This window comes from Aulonocara sp. 'chitande type north' Nkhata Bay, linkage group LG10, assembly GCF_057382095.1.
Source record: "Aulonocara sp. 'chitande type north' Nkhata Bay isolate Kocher_YH1m ecotype deep benthic linkage group LG10, A_spYH_male_GT1.1, whole genome shotgun sequence".
In the NCBI taxonomy this organism is placed as follows: Eukaryota; Metazoa; Chordata; class Actinopteri; order Cichliformes; family Cichlidae; genus Aulonocara; species Aulonocara sp. 'chitande type north' Nkhata Bay.
This window is the reverse complement of record NC_141353.1, coordinates 9795927-9823557: the sequence shown is the minus strand read 5'-3', so window position 1 is coordinate 9823557 and position 27631 is coordinate 9795927. Positions and strand designations below refer to the sequence as shown.

Here is a 27631-nt window from a genome sequence, read left to right as displayed (position 1 = left end):
AGGGTAAATTTGTAGTTTATCATTAACAGGAACACAGTGGAAAGAAACTATATCATTTGGATTGTCTACATTGGAAGGGACTACTTCCTCTTCTGCCTTTAATAGTCATGTGCGAAATACTCTGTATGAATGTGTTGCAGCCCCTTGTCGTGCGCACTCACAACAATGGCTGGGTGTAAATGGAGTAATGTGCGGACGTATTTTACCTCCACAAACAGCCGAGATGCGGTTTGTGATACATGTGGCAAGAAACTGAGGTGTTCTGGCAACACCATTTACCTCGTCAAACACCTCAGAGTAAATCATATCACAGAATATGATGAGCGTATGTTGAGGCGAACTGAAGACGAGGAGAGGGACAGGTGCTGCTGGGGCGAGACAGACGTCTCTCGAGGAGTCCTTTAGTGCTGCAGGCAGGCAACGTGTTCAAATGGCACACAACTTCAGTTTTCTGTATGATAATTCTGCATTATTAAGTGATAAGAACAAGTAATCTGAAGTCCTGTAATTATTATGAATCTATAATTTGAGATACAATAAAAGATACAGTTAAAAAAAAGTTTTTGCACAGAGTATCGGATCAGTATCGCCGATACCACCCTGAATTTTACTTGGTATCGGATCGGATGGCAAATCAGTGGTATCGCACATCACTGCTAAGCAGAGCTCTGGTAATAATACTACAATTATTATTACTAAGTTTTTTAAAAAGGCAGGCACGCGGACGTTGACTCCGCCCCGGTGCGAAAATACCGCCAAACTCAAATGTACGGAGACCGGGAAGTAGTGACAGCAACAGGAAACAGGCTGTGGACGAAAACAAAGAAAGGTGAGCCTTCTTTCACTACTTTCTGATTGTTTTACTGCTGGAGAATGAACGAGACGACGCTATGTTAGTGCTCGCTTTCGCGAAAGTCTCTTTTTCTACAGTCGTTGCTTTTTACCCGCTAAATCACCGTGTTACCCTGAACACGTCGCGTCGGGAGCAGGTCGGAGTGTCCGTGTCTGTTTTCACGGACTCTGACGGACGGCATGCTTTCCGTGTAGACTCTCTGTAGGCGAACACGTTTTATGTGTTTGTGTGTTAATGCTGTTACTGGAACACAGAGAAAACATGTTCAACAAAACTTACTTCATTTGATCTGCGATAGAAACCAGAGGCGGAGCCAGACATTTGAAACACCCGGGGCTTAGCCCTAAAGGGTGGTATGCATGTGGGATTTTTTTTTTTTGGGGGGGGGGGGTTAGAAATGACTGAAAGATTAATAGGCTCTGTTTTGAGTTTTGTTCAAAAAAGAATGACTTCATAGAGGGAAAAGTATATATCACATGTGCAGGACACCTTAAACTAGTTTTTTAATTAAGCAGCGAGGCAGAACAAAGTCGGGCTGTATCAAGACACGAGGACTAAACCCCGATTCAACCAGACCCAGAACTGATCCGGAAATAAAACAGGACTACAACAGTTCAAAATCAGGACTACTGAGGACTTAACCAAGACAGAACCAGAATCAGAACTAGATGATAGTAGCACTAAAAATCATCATAGACCTGCACTACACTTGTTTTTTAATAATACCAAAGTACAATATTTAGATTGAGAAAAGTTTATATAATTATTCAGCCTTGTTGTGCAAACAAGCTGCATAACTTAATAAATATAGAATTTGAAAAATAACAAACCTAAAAAGAAACACGAGGTACGAGATACATGAGGACCTGTGATACGGTGATACTTTTGGCAAACAACCATGTGACTAACAGGTGTGTCTCACCTGCTCTTGTTCCCTCTTTGTGCTGACAATCATCAAATCTACAGTTGAAACCAGATATTTACTCTTCAGATAAAAACACTTTTTTAATTGTAACATCAAATCAGACTAAATGTTTATTTTTTAGATAAATATAAAAACATATTTGTTAACTTTAAGAGTAAAGAGAGAAACTGTCTGTATTTCTTAATTGTAAATGGCACCAAATTGTATTCAAACTGAGCCACACTTATGGAGCTCCACAGTTCTGTTCCTGCTGTTTTGTTGACATCTCTTGATGTTCCCATGTCACAGAAACAGCCTCTGTGTTTTGGGGGTGTCTTATATGCATCCACAGCTGTGCCACCAATTTACTCACATGGACTCTACGAACCAATCAGAAGCTTCTTCAGCTCAGAATGGAATCGTCTGCAGTTTCTTATTAATTAACAAACTTAGTGTATATGTACTCCTACATTTGATCAAAGTGATGATAAATAGAAGCTCTGTCTCTCTTTATTCTGACATTTAACTCATTCAAAAGATGTTTCAATATTTATCTAAAACAAAAGTTTACTCTAAATTGATGTTGTGCAGTAAAAATGTTTTATGTTTTCTCCCTAAAGTGTAAATATCTGGTTACAAATGTGAATATCCTGCTGTGTACTGAAACCCCTCTTGTTTTGCATAGAAATATACTGAACAACATACAAAGCATAATATATAAAATAACATTTACCTGAGTTTTTCTTTGAAAGAAGCCTCTAATGTCCATTCTTATATTTCAGTACATAACTGAAACCGATTTAGTCGGGGAGGGTAAGAACTGAGAATATGAAATAAACACACGTAAGCTAAGACTCTCTATAGAAACAGCTGTTGTTGTTGTTCGGCTTTTCATTTCGCCATTTGTTGATTCACTTGAAGAGCGAGTAACGTAACATGGGTCAAGTGATCAGTTTGATATCAATCTTTGGTGATGCACCGTCATATTTACATTATTTGTACGGTACAAATGATTTGCTTTGGTACCTGGTAGAGCTGCACGATTAATCGTTAGAAAATCGCGATCTCATTTCCAAATGACAACGATTTAAAAAAAAAAAAAAAAAAAAAGACGACGATTGTACCGCATTTTGGTCCGGGACGTAATCTGCATGAAAACAAGCGCTCACTCTTCCTGCTCAACAAATGACAAGGGCAGAGCCTTATACCACGTGATACAGAAGCTGTGCCGTGTGATGCTAAAATTAGCAGGAAAAAACAACGGAGAGCACGTCAGGGATGACGAGAAAGTGACAGGAGAAAATCCGTCCCGGTCAACCACCCAAACATCAATAACGGGAACCTTATACAGTGCTTCCCTGTACACGTCGAACTCCCGCAGGCACAAAGACATTACGGAGGCTATCACTTATCACCTGACCAAAGATATGGCTCCATCAACACTGTGCAAAACGAGGGATTTAGGAAAACGATCAACACCCTAGACAAACGCTACACAGTGCCGTCCCGCAACTATTTTTCTGTTGTTGCACTACCTGCTCTGTACACGCAGCGTCGCGCAACGGTGGAGACGGAATTTCAAGCAGTACAACATTTGGCAACAACAAAACGTGAGACATTTGTTGTTTTTATGTTTATGTATTGTTTTTATGTTCAGTCTCAACTGTTACGAAGTTGATGTGCAGTTAATAAGTGCAATAAATATTTATACTGGAAAAGAAAATGGTGAGAGAATCGTGATCTCAATTCTAAGCCAAAAAATCGTGATTCTCATTTTATGCAAAATCGTGCAGCCCTAAGTACCTGGTCAAACTTAAGCTCTCCTCTGTCTGCCTAGCTCCGTTTCTCCAACAGCGCACTCGCAGGCAGCAGCTGCCCCGCCCCCTCGCTCAGTCGCTTAGTGTCTGAGTTCGGATCATACCAATATCAGGGGGGATTCACGCACAGTCGTAAATTCCCACAGTGTTCACTGTGAGCTTCGAATATTGCTTGCACTTTTTGTTTTATACAGTTGTCAGCCAGGCATCTAACTATGAAAAAATTACACTCCAAAAGATCCCGGGCTTCTGACAAAACAATCCGGGCTTAAGCCCAGTAAGCCACCCCCATGCTCTGCCCCTGCCGGGCAGTATGAAAGCAGCAGTGAGGGTTTTTTACGTGGTTAAAATGTTTAAAACATGTTCCGCGCCATCTTCGGTCAGCGAAGCGTGACGTCATCGGGTCGGCTGGTTGTTGCTAACAGACTTAGTTTTAGTTTTCTTTGTTTTATTTGTCATATGCAAGTTAGCACACGGTCAACATTGCAATAACGTGTTTGATGAGCAGGAGACAGTTACTCAGCAGTATAGCACCGTAATTAACAGTATTAACAGAGTAAATCTATATAAATACACACATGTATAAATAAATGTATCTTGAAGTGGCAGGAGTGAGCAGCACTACATCCTGAGCAGTGCAAGATTTTAGAGTGGCAGACTTAGAATAATAGATTACTTTATGTTAGCTAAATAGTGACAGAATCGATAACTGAGAGGAAAACAAGGACACCAGAACTAAAACTATCAGTTTAAGTCAGTCCTTCTCAAATAGTGTGACCCCTGGGAACAGGCTTTTTTTCCTGTTCTAGAATAAAGTGTAATTGCACATAGAGTACAGTAGGTGGCAGGGTTTGGGTTTTTTTGCACCGGGCATGCACACAGACAGAGCAGGAGATCTGAAGTGCAGTAAACAAACCCTCAAGAAAAATATTTAATAGTGATGAAAAGGCGGAGAGATACGCAGATAATGAAACGAAAGTCTCCCGAAGGCTAAGACGAGGACATATGATGAAGCGTATGTAGCGCTTGTACAAAAGTACAAAGTTGCAAAAGCGAGTGAGAGTTAAAGAATTTGAAGAAAAGCTTTGTGGAGCAGTACAGACTGATATTCATCTTTAACAGGGCTGTCAAACAAAAGAACTGCTGTATAATGTCCTCCGCTATCTCAGTTTAATTGGTCACATGACTGCATCACATGACTAAAATGTGTCATCGTTTTCACAAAGTCTCCGGTTTCGCTGTCCACACTGCAACGCAAAAGCACCGTTTTCAAATGTGTGCGTTTTTGAGAGCGTTTTCAAAACACGGCGTTTTCCTTGAGCGAAAACGCCGTCTCAGTGTGGACGGGAGGCCAAAACGGAGAGAAAATATGCGTTTTCTAAAGAAAACTTATTATTGTGGACGTAGCCTGAGTTTAAAAATGTTGGCAATGCGCAGCACGAAGCCAAATAAATTAACTTTACTTGAGTAGTTAATGCTGCTGATCGATTTAAATGAGCTCATAAAAGCATCTTTAGTTTTCGTTTTAAAATGTTCGTGTAGATTAAGTTGCAGCTCAGCTGCTTCATGTTGTTCAAGTTCAGTTCAGGAATCTAGATTACTTTGAGTAGGGATAGTGTGTCTTGAAATCATTGTAATCTCTTCCACTTTGTGTAACTCACCAGATTCAAATTAGAAAATTTCCAAGTTGATGACAAATTTATTTTAATTTGTAGCATTGTTCCTAAACTTGTTACGGTGCTTGACCGGCAGAAACGGCAGATTCATTGTCTGTTTCACATCGACTTCATCATGCTTTTTTTTTCCAGAGTTTTTGAGGTACCATAGTACACATGATATATACATACAACATGTATCCACACTACACAGAGTGGAATAAGAAGCATCCAAAATATAGACTACAAAGGCTCTGTGCTAGTCTATATGTTTTTACAAGGTTTTAGAGGCTTTAATATGCTACATACAACAGTATTAGTATGTTTTGCTTATTATTTTCTCTGTGCCTCAGATGTCATCAATTTCAGAGTCAGAGTGGAAAAAGGCACTGACCTTCATCATTGAGGATTTGGATAAGTCACAGCTCAAAAAGATGCTGGGATTTCTGGATATCCCCAAACAGAAGAAGACTATCAAGTGCAGAGAAACCATTCCTCAGACAATCATCGAGTGGTACGGAGTGGAAACGTCTATCCAGATAATCGATGAAGCAATGCTCTGGATACCAAGGAAGGATGAAGCAGTCCAGGGCCAGCTGCGCCCCTTTGTTGAAAAACTGAAGAACAAAGAAAACGAGGGGGGAAAAGGTGAGTTCACTCATTGATATTTCTTTTTTTTTTTGGTCAGGTGTCTACAGGTTTTCCAAAGAATCTCATGTGTAATAGAATAAATCATGTTTAAATATATTCAAATTTGAATCTAACGTTTTATTATAATTGTCTTTATTACTTTGTCCTACCAAACTATTCATTGTAAAGCAGCAATTGAACAAATTCCAAATTAGCAGGAGTGGATCGAGCATTTGTGGAAGTTTTTTGTGTTATTCTGGTCAAAAGTAGTAAAGCATAGTACAAAAAGCAATTGGAGTTAAAAAGAAATCGTGGATCGTTACATGGAGAAACCTTTGGAATGCAAGCGTGCTGATCCACACAGGTGTGCACACAGGTGTTCACAGACGCGGACTACAGCTTTCTTGGCTGCTGCCTCAAAGCACATTGTGCGCTGTCTATCTTGCGTGCTGCACAACATCGTTTATTATTTAGTATCTACTGATATCTACTGCTAGCTAGTTTATTGTGATGGTGCCGTTTTTATTATGTTGCTCTTTGTTGTTTGCTTTCTCTTCTGTTTTTTTTCTCCATACAGGTGATCCAGGTGTTTTGTTTGTTTTTCTCTCTTCCCCCCTTCTCACCGTCTCTTCTCCCCTTTGGTTTTCTTTCTCTCCCTCTCTTTCTTTCATTCTTTCCCACAGTCATGTCTGTCCCGTTTGTAGCAACTGAAAATAAAATAAATTCATAATTATAATAAAGGTCAATCAAATGGACCAATATGGCAAGGCCATGATGATCCACTTGGTAAAATAAATCCGCTTGGCATCTTTCTTGGCCTTAAGACAACAATTCTGATGCTAAAGATCCAAACGGGACACAAAAAAGAAAGAAATTGTGGAATCAATTCATAGAATAAAATCTATTCTAAACTTCTGACTCATCAGAGTAGCCGCCTTTGGCAGATATAACAGCTGAACACAGCCGTGGCTTCTTTCTACAATAGAAATCAAATCTTCTCCCATATCTGTTACAGAAGTTCATAAATGTGCGGCACTTGTAGGTTGTGTTGTTTTCACTCTCCTGTCTAGTTCATCCCAAACCGCACAGTGGCAAAAGCAGAAATTTTTTTTTTTTTAAATATTTATATGTATGTATAAAAAAATTCCCTCTCGCCCCTGTGGGCGGTTTATCCTTCAAGCTCGGGTCCTCTACCAGAGGCCTGGGAGCTTGAGGGTCCTGCAGTATCTTAGCTGTTCCCAGGACTGCGCTCTTCTGGACAGAGATGTCCGATGTTATTCCCGGGATCTGCTGGAGTCATGTCACTCTCACTCAGACTCTGGGACCACAGTGTTGTTCCTGTGCAGCAGTTTTCCTTGTTGCTGGCTTTCAAAAATGACAGTTTTGATTTTCAAATGACTCATCAACCAGACCAGCCAATCAGTGGCTTGCAATCTGTTGACATCACATTTTCCAGATGGCCTTGGATTGTTTAGAAACCGCGGCGGAGTTGGTACTAAAAGGTACCTGGTACCATAACCTGCAAAATGGAAAACTTAGCGTGCCGAGCCGAGCCAAGTAGGTACTAGTGGAAAAAGGCTGTGAGTGAAGGTGCCTATCAGAGTGTGAACGTTACCATGAAATCTGATCGGGGCTGAAACTGATTTTGTTTTCTAAGGAGCTGTTTTGTTGTAGTCGTGAAGAGAGAGACCACATCAGAGGACACGGTGGTTTCATCTGGGTCCAGTGCAAGTTTGTGGATCTCATTGGTGAAATTATTGGAGGTTTTGATGTGATGGGATGTGTTCTCACAAATGGAAGTAAAGTGATGATAAGGTGCTGGGAAACTTTGTAGGTGACAGAGTTTATACTGTTAACAGTGGGTCTGAGTGGGACCGCTTCTTTGAGGATCTTTGGAAGTCCATATATACGGGGTGTAACCTCTCTCCTTGTAGTTGCTGAAGGCAGATTATGACTCGTTGGTAAGATATTCTTACCAAAGTGCTTAAATTATGTATTATTTATAAAGCTGCTGCAGATGCAGAGTTACATGTGAACAGACTGAACAGTAATCACTGCTAGTGTTTTTACGTTTGCTCTGTGTAGGTATGAAAGAAACCGACTTTATGTTGACTGACTCTTCAGTGAAAACCTGACACACACATGCTCTCACAAGTTGGATTCATTTCTGTTTCAGGAAACAAGAGGAAACGCAGTGAAACTGAATCGGAGTCAGCAGAGAAAACGGCTGAAGCTGGTAGGCAAACACACCCTGAAACTGTGGCAGAGCCACTGAGCTGTGGCCACAATCATGAGAATAAATATTTTATTTGATGTAAGTCTGATGTTGAGCTGTGTGTGTTCAGGCTTTAAGAAGAACAACATTGTGAGTGATTCAAGTTCAGATGAAGAGCGAGAGGCTGAAACTGGTAAGTGCTGGAGGAAACAGTGCTGCTGGATTTTAGTGCTGCTTTCCATCTCAAGAGCTAACTATCCAACACACAGTGATGTCATTTGTTTAAAATGCTCAGTATAAATTTTTTAGATCCATTTCAATTCAGTTTATTTATACAGCACCAAATCACAATGAGTTGTATCAAAGGACTTTATATTGTAGTGTAAAGGCCCTACAATAATACAGAGAAAACCCCAACAATTACATGAAACTCTATGAGCAAGTGGTTGGCAATAGTGGGAAGGAGGGCATCTGCTGAGACCAGTTTGGCTGAGGGGGGAGATTGAGAAACAACACGCTGTGCATGAGGCCAGAGATTAATAAAAACTAATAGTTAAATGCAGAGAGGTCTGTTAACACATAGTGAGTGAAGGAAAAACTCAATGCATCATGGGAATCCCCGGCAGCCTACATCTATTGCAGCATAACTAAGGGAGGATTCAGGGTCACCTGGTCCAGCCCTAACTATATGCTTTAGCAAAAAGGAAAGTTTGAAGCCTAATCTTGAAAGTAGAGATAGTGTCTGTCTCCTGAATCCAAACTGGAAGCTGGTTCCACAGAAGAGGGGCCTGAAAACTGAAGGCTCTGCCTCCCATTCTACTTTTACTGGTACAGGAACCGGTACAAACAGGCTGCAGCCTGACTGTTACCTGTTAAAGTTCGGCTCTGGCTGCTGGACTGGAGTCTGCATACGCTCACCTTTGACGTGACTCTGGGTGTTTGACTAGCTTAGCATTAGCATGCTGTCTGTGCTTGTAAAGAGCTGGCGTTCTGTTAGCAGCATCACGCAGCTGTTTCTGTCCTGGATGCATTTTACACTTTACCTTTGTGCTTTTGTCATTTTACTTTGTTTTACAGATGGACTGAAGAGCCCTCAGCCTGACAAGGTAGAAGTTGTGATTTTTTCAAGTTAATGTAATACTGCATGTCACGTTACACCAAGTTTTACATAATTTTATTAACTTGTGGACATTTATGCTTTCTGTATGATAGAAGTAATTACACCAAAGAGATCAGCTCTGTGGGCTGGTAGGGATTTGATTCCCACATAACTGTTTGCACATTTCTGAAAACAGTTTCTTGAACATTTACAATATTCAGTCTATGAGTGACTTACTGTTTAACTCTTTCTTTTCAGGAGATAAAAATCCCTTCATGGGTGAGTGAATTTTTGAGTTTTCATTGGATGATCACAGCATCTGACTTGTTTTGTGATGTAAGTTTGTCTGCGGGCTGACTCTCCATCTGCCTGCAGAGGAAATCCATCCATGATGTAAAGATCAGCGGTGACCTTGGAAACAAAGTCATAGCTGGCAAAGTTGTGGCGAAATCTGGTCTGCGTACATACGAAACCAAAAAAAAGGAGAAGAAGTTTTTCTTTTACCTGGGAGTGGCTGATGAAACAGGCAGCATTAAAGTGATGGTGTATGGAAGAGAGCGCTATCAGCGTTTCCAGGAGAAGAGCTGCTACCTGTTCAGAGAGATCATCATGGACGAAAATGTCATGAAAGTGACCAAAAAGAGCGTCATATCAAAGACACCAGCTATTGATGTTCCTGAGAACCTGGAGATGGAAGCTCAGATGTTCGTTTATTCCCAGACTCCAGTTTGCTCCATCGGACAGGCCATCGGATCAGCGGAGAAGACATCAGTGAGTGTTGAAGGAACAGTAAGAAAGGTAAGTGTGACCTGAATCTGCTGCAGTGAAGCTGTGAGGGCGCTCGTCATGTTTAGCTTAGTGTCCTGCTGAAGGCTGTGAAACTCTGATGACATCAACCTTTAAACTAACCTTTAATAGTCTTTGAGTGAAATGGACGGAGGTAGGACTGGGTGATATGACCCAAAATTCATATCTCGATATTCTTTAGCTGGATGGCGATATACGATATATCTCGATCTTCTTTTTTTTAAAGCCATAAAGTAAGAACAAACAGAGTTTAGTCACAGCGGTGTCCCAGATGTCACACAGGCACTTTTATTAACATACAGCGCAGATGTACATGAAAAATTACTCAAAAATAAATTATGAGCATTTATTAAATAATAATGCTCCATAAATAAAACAATGTTGTTTTTGTGCATAACAAAGAGCTCCCAACTGTGCAGTCAAACTGTAAACTAACAGACGCTGAGCGTAATAACAAAGATTTGACAGCTGCTCTGTTCCCAACTTCTACTGCGTGACTGACAGCCTGGAGTTTGAAATCCTCTTTTATAACGTAACATAGACAATATCGATATAAACGATATTGTCACATCTTATATCTCATAGAAAAATATATCGATATTTTTTAAAAACTCTATATCGCCCAGGCCTAGATGGAGGTTCTTGTTATTACATGAGTCAAACTCTGGCGCCGAGCAATGAAGCCATCACAGTGGCAACAGCTAAAGTTCCTCTAACAGCAGCTTGAGGCTGAATTTGTGATTCCAAACTTCACAGCAGAAATAAACATGCACAGGAGAGTTGTTGGTCTCTGAGTTGTTGTCATGTTGTTGGTTTGTTCAGATCGGCTCCGTTGAAACAGTCAAACTGAAGAACAAACGAAGAAAGAAAGACAAGCGAGAGTTCCAACTTGAGGACAGCACAGGCTCCATCTGGATCACTTTGTGGGGCGAAGACATCAAACAGCTCAGAGGAATATCACCTGGAGACTCTGTCAGGGTGGTCAATGTAAAGACGAGTCGCTACAATGATTCAGTATCGCTGAACTCAACAGATTTCACCAGAATTTTTAAGGTAATTTCTGATTCTGGCTTCAGTTTGAAATGTGTTTTATATTTGGTATTGATTCAAAGCAGAGACTGTCAGCTTTGACCTCCTACTGGAACATTTCCTCACTGTTGTTGAGTCTCTGCTCTCTAGTTAATCCAGCCGTACCTGTTCTAAGTGTCCCCACCAGGTGGTTCACTGTGAGGGTCTCCCTGTGGTCCGACAGACTCATCTCCACCATCTTGGACTCCAGCTGGTGACATCAGTCTTTGCTCTGCTCTGTGAGCTGGAGTGTGACTCCAGAACATGTTCATGTGCTGTTACCTGAGCAGAACCAGGACTGTCTGCTGCAGGACAAGATGGTGGATTTGGAGTTCTTCTGCAGGATGAGACTCACTATGAAATCATCATTGCTCACTTTTTTAAATAACAAGTTCTTCAGTTTTATTGGTTCAACATGTCCTGATCTCTACGGTCAATCTGGTGTTTTGCAGGTTCAAAGTGCCACAGTCGAGAACGTCACAATCGAGATCATTGGGATCAAAGACACCAAGAAGACTGAAACAGAGGTGGATGCACAGATCGGCAGCGGAGAGGTGCAGTCCTTTGTGGTGACTTCATCCCTGCTGGCAAAAGCGTTTGGTGTCAGACTGGAGGGCGACTTTGAGGACAGACTGCTGGAGAAAATGCCGTTCTCAGCAGATGTAGAAATAAAGGGAAACAAGATCATGAAGATTAAAGCGAAGGAGAAGTAAAGATGAGTTCCAGTGTTCAGGCTGCAGATTTTGAGTTTCAATAAAAAAATGTAAATCTCTCTTGAATCAGTTTTATATTCCGAATCATGAAATGTGTGCTGTTTCTTTCTTCTTTCCTAACTGGTTATTCTGATTTTTCTTGTCCTCTTTTTTCCTGTGTGTAAGAACTGTACGTTTATATTCATGTTGTCAGTGCTGTAATGCAGTAGATTCTCATAATCATAACTAATGGCTCTGATGTTGAGGATGATGGAATGTTTATGTTGGAATAAAAAAGGCTCTGATTTAACTGTTTGTTCTGTAAATCTGTTTACAAAATCCTCCTGTGTCTGATTTCCTGTCACAGGAAAAGCAACAGTCAGCAGTAAAGTGACACAGATCCTCGTGCAGACAGAAAGCAGGGCGAGCACTCGTGGGGCTCAGAGGCAGTGAGCTCAGCTCTGTTGTGTGACTCTTTCCCAGCTCTCTGCTTCCATGGAGTCTCCTCATGGTGCCGGCCCACCGTGGCTTTTCCACCATGAAATATCATTACCATCCTTTATCTCAGTCTCGCTGTGTGTTAAGCTTCCTCCTTTAGTTGTTTTGAGATTAGTCAGGAAGCAAACACTAAAAAAGACAATATTCAAAATACAAACATGCAGTTATAACGTAAACTGGGACAAACAGTAAAGGAGCAAAACTAGAGGAGAGTGAAGCCGTCAAAGAAATATTCAACCTACAGGGTGGGCCACTTATATGGACACAGCGTAATAACATGGGAATGGTTGGTGATATTAAAGTCCTGTTTGTGGCACATTAGTATATGTGAGGGGGCAAACTCCTCAAGATGGGCGGTGACCATGATGGCCATTTAGAAGTCGGCCATCTTGGATACAACTTCTGTTTTTTCAATAGGAAGAGGGCCATGTGACACATCAAAGTTATTGGTAATGTCACAAGAACAACAATGGTGTGCTTGGTTTCAACGTAACTTTATTCTTTCATGAGTTATTTACAAGTTTCTGACCACTTATAAAATGTGTTCAATGTGCTGCCCATTGTGTTGGATTGTCAATGCAACCCTCTTCTCCCACTCTTCACACACTGATAGCAACACTGCAGGAGAAATGCCAGCACAGGCATCCAGTATCCGTAGTTTCAGGTGCTGCACATCTCGTATCTTCACACCATAGACAATTGCCTTCAGATGACCCCAAAGATAAAAGTCTAAGGGGGTCAGATCGGGAGACCTTGGGGGCCATTCAACTGGCCCACGACGACCAATCCACTTTCCAGGAAAGTGTTCATCTAGGAATGCTCGGACCTGCACCCATAATGTGGTGGTGCACCATCTTGCTGGAAAAACTCAGGGAACGTGCCAGCTTCAGTGCATAAAGAGGGAAACACATCATCATGTAGCAATTTCAACTATCCAGTGGCCTTGAGGTTTCCATTGATGAAGAATGGACCCACTATCGTTGTACTCCATATACCACACCAAACTAGAGATGGCACGATACCACTTTTTTATGTCCGATACCGATATCATAAATTTGGATATCTGCCGATACCGATATGAATCCGATATAGTGTTTTTTAATCAACAAAACTGTTTTTTAAAATATCTTGCTGCATTTTGCAAGTCTGCAAGTTCATACTCAAGTTTAAAACAACAACTACACTAAAGCTATTCTGTTATACCTGTATACAAAAAAAAATATTTCATAGTTCAGCAATACTGATCAATCTAATAAACTTAAACCTGCACCATCCTCCCTATTCTGGTATTTTAAAGAGTACTTAGCGTAAATATTAAGCAACCTAACTAATAGGGTTCCAACTCCCAGCAACAACAAAAATAAATAAATAAAAAATAGGGAACCACCCCTCACGCTCCACCTCATGATGCTTAATCGACGTAATCAACCTTAATTTGATGCAGTGTGAAAAAAAATGCACAGAAATCAATTATTTTTCAAGAAATATTAAATAGATTCAACATCTTTCTTCAACAAAATTGCAGACTGCACAGATGGTACCTTCCCAAAGGAAAAAGTACTATAGCTTACTAGGGTATATATATTAGACTTAATAGTTACTATATACAGTAATTGACTTCTATTCCTTTTACATCAAATTAAAACTTTGGGTGTCAGATAATTATTTATTAAAAGCTCGACATTTTAAATGAGAATAAGAAAGAAAAGTATGTCTTTGTGCCCCCTTTTCCCTGTTCATGCCCTATCGGCCCCCCTGGCTAAACTTTGCTAGATCCGCCCCTGCACAGTTACCAGCTGTCAGCTGCGTAGAAAAAGATCCTCGAGTAGAAAGTAAGATTAAATAAATTCTAACAACAGCTTATCAAGCTTAAACGTTCTGCTGTTGTTCAGCCGCTGGTTTCCTCTTTCTGGTGCAAAGTGGGCCAAAAACAAACAAGAGAGACGGACTGCCGACAGAAAAGCCGATCAGCTGATCATTAAGCAGTTTCATGATTGAAGTAGCAGCCGGAGAGCGAGAGGCAGTCGCTCGTTCAGCTTAACGTGGGAATGCTTTACAAACATTCAGAGATGGACTTACACACTTGCTTTACTTCTCTCGGGGATAACTTTGTCGGAGATGAAATGCCGGGTTGCTAGCAAAGCTCCACATGCTATCCAGACCACCGACAGGCCCCACATGCCACAGCCGCTCTATCACGTGATGCATACTGCTCCGACGTGCTAACGTTCTGAGGTGAGTTACGGCGTGTTGCAAGTTTTGTGAGGTGCTTTCGTGATATTTAATGGATCGGATTACATTTTTTATTTTTCTCCGATATCCGATCCAGTAATTTAGGTCAGTATCGGACCGATACCGATACGTAATATCGGATCGGTCCATCTCTACACCAAACCATCACTTTTGTTGTTCCAACAGTCTTGGAGGGATCCATCCAATGTGGGGTAGTGTCAGACCAATAGCGGTGGTTTTGTTTGTTAACTTCACCATTCACATAAAAGTTTGCCTCATCACTGAACAAAATCTTCTGCGTGAACTGAGGGTCCTGTTCCAATTTTTATTTTGCTCATTCTGCAAATTCTGCGGCCGATCTGGGTCGTCCTCGCTGAGATGCTGCAGTAGCTGGAGTTTGTAAGGGTGCCATTTGTGAGTAGCTAATATCCGCCGAAGGGATGTTCGACTAACGCCACTCTCCAGTGACGTGCGGCGAGTGCTACGCTGTGGGCTCCGCTTGCTGCCTTTTATTGGAAAAAACAGTTACAATAGTTTACACAAGTTTGCACAAGCATCTCCCCTCGTAAAACCCCCCTTGGTTACAAAGACAAGGTACTGTGTGTGTGTGTGTGTGTGTGTGTGTGTGTGTGTGTGTGTGTGTAAAAGCATGTGCAAGAACTTGTATGTGTGTGTATGTGAGAATGTGTGTGTGTGTGTCATGGGGGTGCGTTTGTGTGACCTCCTGATCACAACTGTTTCTAACAACATCCTTGGTCATAAAGGGGGTAATCTCCCCCACACCCAATATATGCTTCAATTCCTGTATTGGTTCACCATACACAACACAGTGAAACCATAAAAAGGGCAGGAAGCTTACCAAATATCAAACAAACCTTCACAAGGGATGTGCCTGTGATAAAATACTACAGCCTCCCCCCAGAACCTCGAGAGGCTGGGGAGGGGGACAAAGGAATGCCTTGATCACAGAGTTTGTGACCCACACCTGTTTTCACAGAGTTCTTTCAATCAGCCAGGGTTTCGGGTTTTTTCACACCTTGGCTCATGTGATTAGGTAGAGGATCATCAGGGGTCCTTTGTCCCTCTTTGGGGGGAAACTCCTTCTGGGTTTAAATCTGGGACTCTCCACCATTTGACCTTAGAACTGAAGAAGCTTCTCGGATGAGAGGTGAAACGTCTTCAAGCAACTAAAAGAAGTCCAGACGCTTTTCTTTCCAAGCTCCTTAGACTACGATGACCTGGATGACTGAGAACCTTCACAGACATTTTCTTGCGTCCACATTTTGGCAAATCCAACACTGAACCAGTTTCACGAAACTTAGCAAGCAGTTTGCTGACTGTAGCATGGGAGATGGGTGGTCTCGTAGGGTGTCTTACATTGAAATCTGCTGCAATGACCCGGTTACTGCGTTCACCAGATATCAACACGATTTCGATCCACTCCTCACGTGTTAACCTCTTCGACATGTCAATGGCTGTGAACAAAGAGAAACTTGTAAATAACTCATGAAAGAATAAAGTTACGTTGAAACCAAGCACACCATTGTTTTTCTTGTGACATTACCAATAAGTTTGATGTGTCACATGGCCCTCTTCTTATTGAAAAAACAAAAGTTGTATCCAAGATGGCCGACTTCTAAATGGCCACCATGGTCACCACCCATCTTGAGGAGTTTGCCCCCTCACATATACTAATGTGCCACAAACAGGACTTTAATATCACCAACCATTCCCATGTTATTACGCTGTATCCATATAAATGACCCACCCTGCACATCAGTGACAGCTGGTGCAAAAACACAAAGACTGTAGGAAGCTCCGGATTTGGAATATTTGACTGTGAAGTGCAGACTTATTTATTTATTCTATTTATCCCCTTCGTATATTTTATTTTTATTTATATTTGTCTCTGTATTTATATATGTGTGTGTGTGTGTGTGTGTGTGTGTGTGTGTGTGTGTGTGTGTGTGTGTGTGTGTGTGTGTGTGTGTGTGTATCTGTTATGATCAGTGTGTATTTGACAAGCAAACGATATAAAAGGTAAGTTGGTATGTTCGACCTGCGCGCTGACATCACACAGACGCTGCGTAGTGAAATATGACACTGAGCAGCTTTCCCGCCTTCCTCAAACAGTTTGCTGCTCTGAAACTCGTAAACTAAGCTGCGGCTGAAAACCAGCAGGAGTGAGTATTATTTAAATGCTTTTCCCTGAAAGCCGTTACAAAAGAAATGTTTTATAGTTAAGAATTTTACATTTATAAACTATTGTTGATCTTGTGGTTTGAACAAAGAAATGTGAGAGCAGATTGTCGCCTGTTATGGGTTCTGTTTCCTGGTAGTGCGTGTCATTGGCACAGCAGCTCTGTCCTCGGGCAGCATCTCCTCCCATCAGGAAGTTTGTTTCAGGGAAGCTTTTTTTTCTGCAGACGATGAATAAAGCACCTCTGCAAAAGCCTGTATACAGTGTGTGTCGTATGTACCTGCTCCTTAGTGCAAGGAGGAACAGGATGAGCAGTGCCGGAGCTACAAAATGACCTGCAGCAGGTCAGTGGTGTGACAGACGGGGTCCTCGGGTCCTCCTGGTGAACAACACCTGCCCTCATGGAGAATAGAAAGGCTCAGTGCAAAGGAAACACTGACTATAGAGTCTCTGTGTAAATGTTGTTGTTCGTGATTCTGATCTGCTGCCGAGTCGATTTCCCACAGCTGGAAACAGAACACACAGATCACTCTGTGTTTACATGACAGCTCTCAGAGGGCGGGGCCTTTAAACTGCGTTTCAATAAGTGTTAAAACAAGGCTGAAAGTAGAAATGAAACTTCTCAGATGAATGTGAGGTGCAGTGAAAACTGCACAGTGTGCTTTCACCTCTCAGTGTGTTGGCTTCATGGAGCTGGTGTAACAGAGCGTTTCTGTCCGTGTGTCAGATGTCAACGATTTCAGAGGAAGAGTGGAAAATAGCTCTGACCGAGATCCTCGAAGAGCTCGATGGGTCACAGTACAAGAAGATGCTTTTTCTGTCGGGTATCCCCAAACATGTAAGGACGGACAAGCCCAGAGAAGAGATGCCCCAAGTAATCATCGAGCACTACGGAGTGGAAACATCTGTCCATGAAATCAATAAAATAATGGATCGGATACCTCGGAGGGACCCAAGAGTTCAGGACCGACTGCGCCCCTTTGTGGAAAGACTGAAGAAGAAACAGGAGAGTGAAAGAAGAGGTGAGTTCATCCTGTGACCTGATGTTTATGTGAAGTTTCTACAGATGGTCTGTGAGCAACAGCAGAAGCTTTAAAGGTCAGTGCAAGTGATAATAAAGAGGTTTTTACAGATGTTTGATGTTTAGGTCTTTTTTTCTTTCTTCATGTTAAAATGAGAATCTAAGATTTAATTATTTATAATTTATTGTAATTCCACATTTCTTGAAAGGTCGAAAAATGTTTTATGAAAGTGCCAGATACACATCACATGTTCCCAGATTAAACCAGGGACCACTGGGAGGGTTTCATGCTTACTTTGTGGAGAAAACTGCTGCCTCACACGACTTTAACAACCTGTGTGCTCAACCTTTAAAAATGTGACTTTCAGGGAAGAAGAGGAAACAGAGTGAAACTGTTCTGAGGTCAGCGGGCAGAAAGGGTGAAGCTGGTAGGTGAACATCTATCTGTATGGAGTCACAGTGTTTCTGCTGAAGGTTAATGTTGTTTTCATACCTATAGTTCGGTTTTTCTGATCACAGAAAAACCGAAGTGAACCAAAATGTTTCTCTAACCATGAGAGAACGTTGAGTCCACTCATTGGTCAGACATGTCTAGGGATGGGTATCGTTTAGGTTTTATCCGATACCGGTGCCAAATCGGTACTTTTGAAACGGTGCTGGTGCTCAAACGGTGCTCAAACCGGTGCTTAAAGAATGAAGAACACAAAATTGGTCCAAAAACCTCTCATGTTCAGCTGTTTTTTTGTAAAAATATAACAATGTTAGCCTTTTCTGCAGCTATGGGGCATATATGGTATCACTCTTGGCTGGAAGCAGTGCTTAAACAATGGAAAAAACACAAACTTTGTCCTAAACCTCTCATGTTTAACTGTTTTCCACTTTTTCTTTGGTCATTTTAGCCTTTTTAGCCAGGGTGAAGGGAGTATCTGCCATCAAACAAGAAGACAGCTGCATGTAGCTATGATGATGTTTGCTAGTTCACCTTACATGCATTAATGTAATAACGTGGTTAGCCTACTCAACGTAAATTACACACGAACAACATTAAGCTACTCACGCAGAGAAGAACGGCTGCTGCTGCATCATCATCCTCATCATTTCTGCTACACTGGCAGGGCTAGGGGCCAGGACTCTCCTCTTCGGGTTTTTGGGGGATGTTGCTAACTCCGGGTCCAATATGTGCACGGTGTGAGGTCTCGCAGCAAGCTATCAAATACGGCGCATTTCTCGGCTTTTAAAAAAACGCTACACGTCGCCAGGTGTTTCATCAGATTTGAGGCGTTACCTCCTTTGACAGTATCACAGTATCAGCTTAAAGCACTTGTTGCTGCTGAGTTTGCATCTTTTGCTGTGAAGTACAGCCAGACTTTGACCGCTTCGCCTTGGGCATTTTTAATCTGTAGCTCTGCTCTAAAAGAACGTACGTACCTGGCCCCGCCTACTATCCTCGGAAACGTAAAATGATTGGCTAGAATCTAAAGTGTATCACAGCTCAGGAAAAAAAAGCACCGAAATAAAGCACCGAAATGTGCGCTGCTTTTCAGTCTGGTTACTACCGTTTATGTCAGAACCGGTGCCATCATGGCACCGGACACCGGTACCCATCCCTAGACATGTCTGAAGGCAGCAGCCACAAAAGTAAAAAACTGCACTTGTAGATAACATTGAGAGTTTGCATAAACAGCTGGTTGCTCGCCTGTACTGACATCTATGGCATCCTGCTGCATCCCAGAATGCAAAGCGTAGCTACGGGAAGGCGCTTTGTTTCAACCTTGTAGCATTCCTGGTAATTTGTTTGGAACAGGACCGAGACCATGTCGTCCAAAGGGTCTTGGTGCAGTTGTTTTGGTTGCATTCAAGTGTGATTACTGTCAGTTCCTGCATATCCCTGAATAACTTGTAACAACGGGCCTGACACTCGGTCCTCCCAGAGCTCCTCCTACAAGACATCCATAGCAGGAGACCACAAGAGACATAAGGGAGCCAAACCTCCTCACGTTGTGAGAGTAAAGTGTTGGTCCCGTGCTGCCAGCTGGGATGAAAAGTGCATCATCCAGAATGTGAGGATGATCTACCTGCTCCAGTAACCTGACATAGACCTTCCCAGGGAGGCAGTGGAGTGTGAGTCCTGATCACTGCAGGAACCACACTCTGGTCCCCCTCTTTAAAACGTGGGACCACCACGCTAATCCAGAGGCTCTGACCCAGATATCCATGCAGTGTAGCAAAGACCCGTCAATCAAAGCAACTCTGGTTGACCTTCTGATGTCTGTGAGCTGACTCAAAAACTCAAAGGCTATAAAAGCTAATCAAACTCGACTGGAGATGGTTAGCTTGTGGCGCCACATTGTTGATGCCACAACAGGAACCAAGGAACCTTACGGCCATAGCTGCATGTAGCTGCCTCAGTAGTTGAGGTCGGTAACTCGGCCCATACTGACTCTTCATTGAAGGTCATACCAGAGCTCCCAGCACGTCCTCACTAAACACCAGAGCACAGCAGGGCACCAGATCCAACTCACGCCCAGGTTGTGATCACACAGCTCTGCTCATAGATTCAGCTGAGTCTCCATGTGGCTGCACATCTGATGCTGGGCTGGTGTTTGGCTGTGCATCGAGGTGAGCCTGACTATATCTGGTAATCTCTCAACCTCAAACACAAGATGAGGCTCACTGGCCACCACAGAGCTGACAGTACAGGCTCCAAAAGCCAGTTTGGATCGGACTTGATCCACAAACAATCATATTAAACCGACAGACTTGAGGGTTTTACCTTCAAACCAGAGTAACACAGTTTCTTCTCTTATAGGCAAGCAGAAAAGCTGCCAGCCTGACAAAGTCAGAGTGAAATCATCATCATCATCATCACCGAACCGCTCCCTCCGTCAGGTATGGTCATTTATTCTGCTGCTTTTATATCTCCTCAAATCAGAGGAAGCGGAGGAAGGTGATGATGTGACAAACACAGAGACACCAAGGGAACAGATGAATATAATAATGAGATGAGGGGACAGATTATGGAAAAAAAGATTCATCAACTGAACACAAATATAAGTAACTGATAAGATTTATTAACACAGAGAAGCTGAAACCATGCTGACAGATTATTCATATTTTCATACAGTGTTTAACACAAAGTCCCTGCAGTACATCAACATAACTCTGATTTGAGCTGCTGGTTTCCTCAGACTGATCCTGGGACAGCAGAAAAGTCCAAGGAGAAGAAGAAGATGGAAAACAGAGATGCATCCAAGACTCACAAGGTACCCACTGCTCTCAGAATACAAGGGAACAGAGGGAACATGTTATAAAGTGAGGGAACTGATTAACAAGTCACAGGACATGATTGATAAACTGATGGAGGCTGCAAGATGATACGGTCTGTGGTTTTAGAGGATTGTTGCATGAAACAGCCTCAATCTTAGTATTTATTGTTCACTCTGATTTTAATACAGGTACACTAGTCCAACCTGTGGGTCGGGCCCCTGAAAAGGGTCAACAGATAAATGTGAGGTGTCATTTCATGATTAGAAAGAGATTTCCAACTATTTCCAGATCAACATACAAATTCCTGCCTCCAGATTTTGGACTTGTCTTCACTTTTATAGTTGCGGTGAAGTTTTGAATGACAATAACAGAGAAATGAAAAAGACTCAGAAGACACTGTCTCTTGATCTCTTCACTGCCGGAGTTACACTGGGATTGATTTTCTAAACTTACTGTTTTAATGTATAATCTAAAATAACACAGCTGTGTGAGTCCAGTATCTCTCTGTGTCTCAGGTGCCAACGATTTCAGAGACAAACTGGAAAAGAGCTCTGACTGCCATCCTCGGGCAGCTGAACAACCCTCAGTACAATGAGATGCTGACATTTCTGAAAATCCTCCAAAAGAAGAAAACCACTAAGTTCAAAGAAAATTTGCCCCAAAACATTATTGAGCGCTTCGGAGTGGAAACGTCCATCCGGAAAGTCAAAGAAGCACTAGATCGGATACCTCGGAGGGACGATGCAGTCCAGAAACACTTGCGACCCTTTGTGCACAAACTGAAGAGCAAACAGGAAAAGAAGAAGAAGGGTGAGGTCACACTGTGAGGTGTGTAAATGTCACACTTCTACAGACAGTCTGTGGCAGGACCAAGCTTTTATCATAAGAAACCCTGTTTTTAAAAGTTCATTAAAGGATTCAGAGAATCTGAAATTTCTGCACACACAGAGAAACCTGCAGACCGGTACTGAGGCAACACCTGCTGTTTCTTATTTCAGCAGACAATGAACAAAGTACCTCTGCACTTACACTGACCTGTCTGCAGTCCACACATGAAAACATTTTTGTCATTATTTTGTCATGTTTCTCAGGTCTTTGTCTGAATTTCTACGAACATTATTGCTAAGGATTGTCTTATTGCATTGGAGTCACACTGGGTTAAATATGTACACTTGGGTTTTAAGGGGTATTTATTATTTTCTTCTTTTTTTGGGTTGTATGGAAGCCCCAAACGCAATTTCATTGTTCTTGACAATGACAATAAATAAATAAATACTACTACTACTACATCCGCGGCAGGTTTTTAAACCAGCTACTAAACCAAGGAGCTGATTGAACATACTGTGATCAGCTTAGTCTCTGATCACAGAGTGAATCAGCTCGCAGTTTGAAGTTAGAGTTTGTTTTCTGCTTCTTGAACAGAAGACAGATCTTAACAGCATTTTTCTTCTTTTAAAGGTAAACGGATAAACTCTCAGCGTAAGGTAAGAAGAAATAAACCACCATTTTTAACCACATGGCCCCTGCAGTGCATCACAAATAGTTTGTGTTTAATTAATGATTGTTGTGAATTTGGTCTCCACAGACTGATCCTGCCGGCATAATGAAGTCCAAAAAGAAGAAGATGGAGAACAAAGATTCATCCCTGAGATCAACTGAAACCACAGAAACTCCAAAGGTAGCTGCTGTTTTCAGCCCCTTGCCCATGAATACTGTATCATCCATGAGTTTGAATGGAGCCACCAAAACTCCCGAGGTAGCTTCTGTTTACTGACTGCGGGGTGTAAATGTGTTTAAATAGATTTTGAGCTAGTTTTTATTCAGTTTTTTAGTATAATATAAGGTAACAGCTTAATAAAAGAGAGGAAATAAACTGAGGGAGCACATTAACAAATCAAGGTAACAGCTTAATAATTTTATAGAATTGATTAGTAAACTGAGGAACCAGAACTGTGGGAACTGATTAATCAAACGAGGGAAGTAATTAGTAAACATAAGGAACTGAATAATAAACGTAAGTAGTAAAAGAATGGAATAGATTTATAAACTGAGTTAACAAAGCAATGATTTAAGAGAACCTATTGATAAACTGAGGTAAATTAATAAATTAAAGATAACTAAAAAACTAAAGGAACAGATCAATAAACTTGAAGAACCGATTACTATAGTTATGTTAACAGATGAATTATTCAAGGGAAATTATTCATAAATTTAGGGAACTAATTAATAAATCAAGGTCAGTGAACCAACAACAGAACTAATTGATAAACAAAGAAACCGAATAGTACTGAGTTAACAAATTAATAAACCCAGGGAAGTGATTAATAGAGGGACATTAATCCATCAAGGGAACCGGAGATTAAACTCAATTAATGAAAGGTGTATAATATACTGAGTTGACAAATTAATTACTTAATTAATAAACTGGGGGAACTAATGAAGAAAAAAGGGAACAGATTAGGCTCATCCTTATGTGTAATAACCTAACTGAAACTATATGTACTATGTTGAATAAATGTTTTAATCAAGAACCTCTACTAAGAGCTTAGTAAAAGAATATAAAAGTATAACAGACAATTTGAATAACCTAGTAATTCAAATAGCCTCGTCTAACCTGCTCAGAATGACTTTCGGTTTCAGTCCTGCAAACTCTCTGCAACTTCCTGTCAACTCCTGCAACTTAGTCTTTCTAAAAGACACACACACTGTTTAAACCTCTGAATACAATATCAATGCTGCAGATTCTATTATTAATGCAATGGTAATGATGATGATTATTTAACACTAGCAGTAAAATAATTTCCCTGCTCCACAGGAACTTATTCATGAATTTAGGGAACTAATTAATAAATCAAGGTCAGTGAACCAACAACAGAACTAATTGATAAACAAAGAAACCGAATAGTACTGAGTTAACAAATTAATAAACCCAGGGAAGTGATTAATAGAGGGACATTAATCCATCAAGGGAACCGGACATTAAACTCAATAGTAAACTAACAGATTAATTCACCAAACAAAAAGTTTATCAAATGGCAGTTTACACTCTCACAGTTAACATCCATAACTGACAGGATGTAGTAGAGAAACTCAATTAGAGGTCAAAATGTATTCATATGTCTATTAATATTTTTACATATTAATATATAACATTTCTTTTAAAAATTATCAATAATATTTATTAAATAAATAATTATATTTGGTTTTACCATATGGCCCCATCATTGCATCACAATTATTTTGTGTTTAATTACACTGTAAATGATTTCCTGTTTTAATTTGGTCTCCACAGACTGATCCTGTCGGCACAATTAAGCCCAAAAAGAAGAAGACGCAGAACAACGATTTATCTATGAAGTCAGCTGAAACCACAAACGCTCCCGAGGTAGCTTCTGTTTCCAGACTGCAGAGTGCAAATGTTTTTGATTTTCTTCCTTTTTTAACAAGTCAGTTGTTGTTCAAATGCTTGGTAAAGTACAAGGGAATGGCTTAAAAATAATGGAAATAAACTGAGGGGACATATTAGTAAATCAAGATTACAGATTAATAAACCAAAGGAACAGATTAGTGAAGGGAAGAAACCAAAGAGTGTGTTTAAAAGGAGGAGCTAACATTTTAATACATTAAATTTAAGGATTGGATTAACAGATTTACAAACAAGGAGTAAAGATTAGTACCACATGACCATTAGGGGGCTCTGTAATTTGGGGTTTTTGGGTAACCTTGTGCTCTTTTTCAGTCTGATTGTTCAGAACCATCAGAGGCTAAACTGGAGGAGCCAGCGAACAGTGATTCATCCCTGAATTTGAATGGAGCCACCAAAACTCCCAAGGCAGCTGCGCAGGTTCAGAGTGCACCTGTCCACACTGGGAGAGTTAAAATCAAAGCAGTCACATCCTTCAATAAAAGCAACACTCACCTGGTGGTGGATGTAAAAACGGAGCTGAAGGAGTGTTTTGTGAGGACTCGTCTCCTGGCAGAGGCACTTGGCTACAAAATGGATGAAGGCGTTGAAGCCAGAATCCGCGAGGCAATGCCGATCTCAGCAGAGGCTACAATGCAAGGAAAGAAAATTACGGCCATTAAAAAGGTTTAAAAATGTATTTTTATGATTATTTAATTTTACCTGTCTCACTCTGTTTTTCTAAGCTCATTGTGTAAATGACCATTAAATGGACACACATATTTCAGTAGTATTCTCACGTTTTTTGAATGTTTTGTTTTGAAGTTCAGCCTTTTATTTTGAAAGACAAAATTATAGTGCAAAACAGGAAAAAGGCTAAGTAGTAAGAAGTAATGTGAGATAAACCTCGCAGTGTTTCCTGGTCTGTTGGATTTTCAGCATTATTTCCTCTGTTCAGATTGTCGGTCTTTGGTTGTTGTTGAGTTAGTAGTTTCAGGCACTTTGTGTAGCACTTTTGGAAGTTACAGATTTTCCCAGTGTTCCAATAACTGATGGATCAGAGGCACTTTCAGACTGAAGGAACTTTTTCAGAATTTTTAAAAACTTTTTAAGTGACTGCATCTTTTTTTAGCTTCTGCCTCCAACAAGTTAGGTGCTTGGAGTTCTTCAGTGGTTGAACAAAGAGGAGCACCAAGAACAGGCACAAACATGGTAATATGGTATGTTGTTCTTGTGGAGGTAACACATTTGGACAGTTACCCTCAGGTATGGTTCTTCTATATTATATACAGTACTGTGCAAAAGTTCAAGGCATGTGAGAAAAATTGCTGTAAACAAAGAGTGCTTTCAGAAATGGAGGAGTTAGTCATTAATTTCCACAATCAACAAAATGCAGTGAATGAGCAAAAGAGAAATGTAAATCAAATCCATATTTGTGGTGACCACCCTTTGCCTTCTTCTAAGTACACTTACAGGGCGATCGTGGCTCAAGAGTTGGGAGTTCGCCTGGTAATCGGAAGGTTGCCGGTTTGAGCCCCGGCTCGGAGAGTCTCGGTCGTTGTGTCCTTGGGCAAGACACTTCACCTACTGGTGTTGGCCAGAAGGGCCGATGGCACGATATGGCTTCTGTCAGTCTGCCCCAGCTGTGTCTACAACTGTAGCTGCCTCCACCAATGTGTGTGTGAATGGATGGATGACTGAATGTAGTGTAAAGTGCTTTGGGGTCCCTAGGCGGGACCAGTAAAAGCGCTATACAAATACAGGCCATTTACCAATTATTTACTTGCACACAGTTTTTGAAGGACTCGGCTGGTAGGTAGTTCAAATATCTTGGAGAACTAAGCACAGATCTTCTGTGGATGTCGGCGTCCTCACATCCAACTGTCTCTTCATGTAATCCCAGACACACTCGATGATGTTGACATCGGGGGTCTGTGGGGGCTGGACCATCACTTCCAGGACTTCTTTACACTGCAGATAGTTCTTCATGACTTTGGCTGTGTGTTTGGGGTCAATGTCCTTCTGCAGAATATATTTGGGGCCAAAAAACAATCATTTATATTTCTGAAAAGTTTCTGTTTACAGAATTTTTTCACACCTGCCTAAAACATTTGCACAGTACTGTAAATAATAATAATACTATTACTACTACTACGAATACATTTGTTACTGTAAGTATTCTTAAACTCTGTGTAACATTTGAGGCATTTTAGATGATAAGATAAAAACATTATTTGTTTCCCTATCTTACATGCATAGTTATGTGTTGTGGATGATGAAGTAATCACTAACATTACACATGAAAGAGCTTTTCTACTTTTTGTTTGTAATTACCAAAAATCATTGAGACAAAAAGGAGAAAATGGAATCTCTCTTCACTTTTTTGCTTCTGTACATACATTTTTTAAATTTTGCATACCAAATACAGTCGTCATTGTTCCGCCTGACTGATAATGACTTCCCGTTAAATGGTGAATGATAAACGGTGTTACCTTTAATGTTAGATGATTTTCTTCCAGACTTAATCCTTTCTTTTACTAACTGTACTGTTCCTTTAAAAGCAGTTCAGTAGACAGTTTGAATGTCAGTAATAAACTAACGAGGCCTTTTTTTTGCTGGTTGTACTTTTTGACCAGGTTTTGATTTTGCTTCCAAACATGGGTTACAGGTCTGTTTGGTGTTCTTGAGGTTTTGTGTCTGAACCATTTCTTTATCATCACACCACATTAAAGCTGTGTTTCCTGTTCCTGTTCTCTTTGGCTTGTTGAATATTCAGTAGAGTTTTTTCTGTTTCTGGTGTTTTAAAAAAAAAAATTAAATTAAACCCACTTGCCTCCATCATACAATCACACAGGCCTGTGCCCTGCAGTGTTTCAGGCTTATTTGTTCTTGCGGGCAGCAACCTTTTATACAAGTACAGCTGAACAGCGGAAAATTCATCATCTGCAATAAAATAATTTATATTCTTCTTGAGGTTTTGTGTCGTGATCGTGGCTCAAGAGTTGTGAGTTTGCCAATCGGAAGGTTGCCGGTTCGAGCCCCGGCTCCGACAGTCTCGGTCGTTGTGTCCTTGGGCAAGACACTTCACCCGTTGCCTACTGGTGGTGGTCAGAGGGCCCGGTGGCGCCAGTGTCCGGCAGCCTCGCCTCTGTCAGTGCAGCTGTGGCTACAATGTAGCTGCCATCACCAGTGACTGAATGTTGTGTAAAGCGCTGTACAAATACAGGCCATTTACCATTTTACTTATGATGTAAGACGGTGAGGTTAAGT

The 27631-nt window shown here is 41.1% G+C and overlaps 2 protein-coding genes across 3 annotated transcripts; both read left to right on the top strand.

Annotated features, from left to right (window-relative positions):
- Positions 1 to 744: 744 nt before the first annotated feature.
- Positions 745 to 12037, top strand: LOC147320247 (uncharacterized). The gene is made up of 9 exons (XM_086308035.1): positions 745 to 829; positions 5583 to 5877; positions 8036 to 8095; positions 8205 to 8267; positions 9152 to 9180; positions 9432 to 9452; positions 9549 to 9971; positions 10803 to 11033; positions 11501 to 12037. The coding sequence occupies exons 2-9, from the start codon at positions 5583 to 5585 to the stop codon at positions 11759 to 11761; spliced, it is 1383 nt and encodes a 460-aa protein (XP_086164161.1). The 5' UTR covers positions 745 to 829; the 3' UTR covers positions 11762 to 12037.
- Positions 12038 to 16545: 4508 nt separating this feature from the next.
- LOC147320246 (uncharacterized) lies at positions 16546 to 27253 on the top strand. 2 transcript variants are annotated; one of them, XM_086308034.1, is made up of 10 exons: positions 16546 to 16653; positions 17398 to 17692; positions 18060 to 18119; positions 20501 to 20580; positions 20880 to 20954; positions 21474 to 21768; positions 22417 to 22442; positions 22544 to 22636; positions 24251 to 24343; positions 24698 to 27253. In XM_086308034.1, the coding sequence occupies exons 2-10, from the start codon at positions 17398 to 17400 to the stop codon at positions 25052 to 25054; spliced, it is 1374 nt and encodes a 457-aa protein (XP_086164160.1). In that variant the 5' UTR covers positions 16546 to 16653; the 3' UTR covers positions 25055 to 27253. The 2 variants fall into 2 exon arrangements, with proteins under 2 accessions (XP_086164160.1, XP_086164159.1); XM_086308033.1 differs by having other exon boundaries at positions 22544 to 22714.
- The last annotated feature ends 378 nt before the right edge of the window (positions 27254 to 27631 follow it).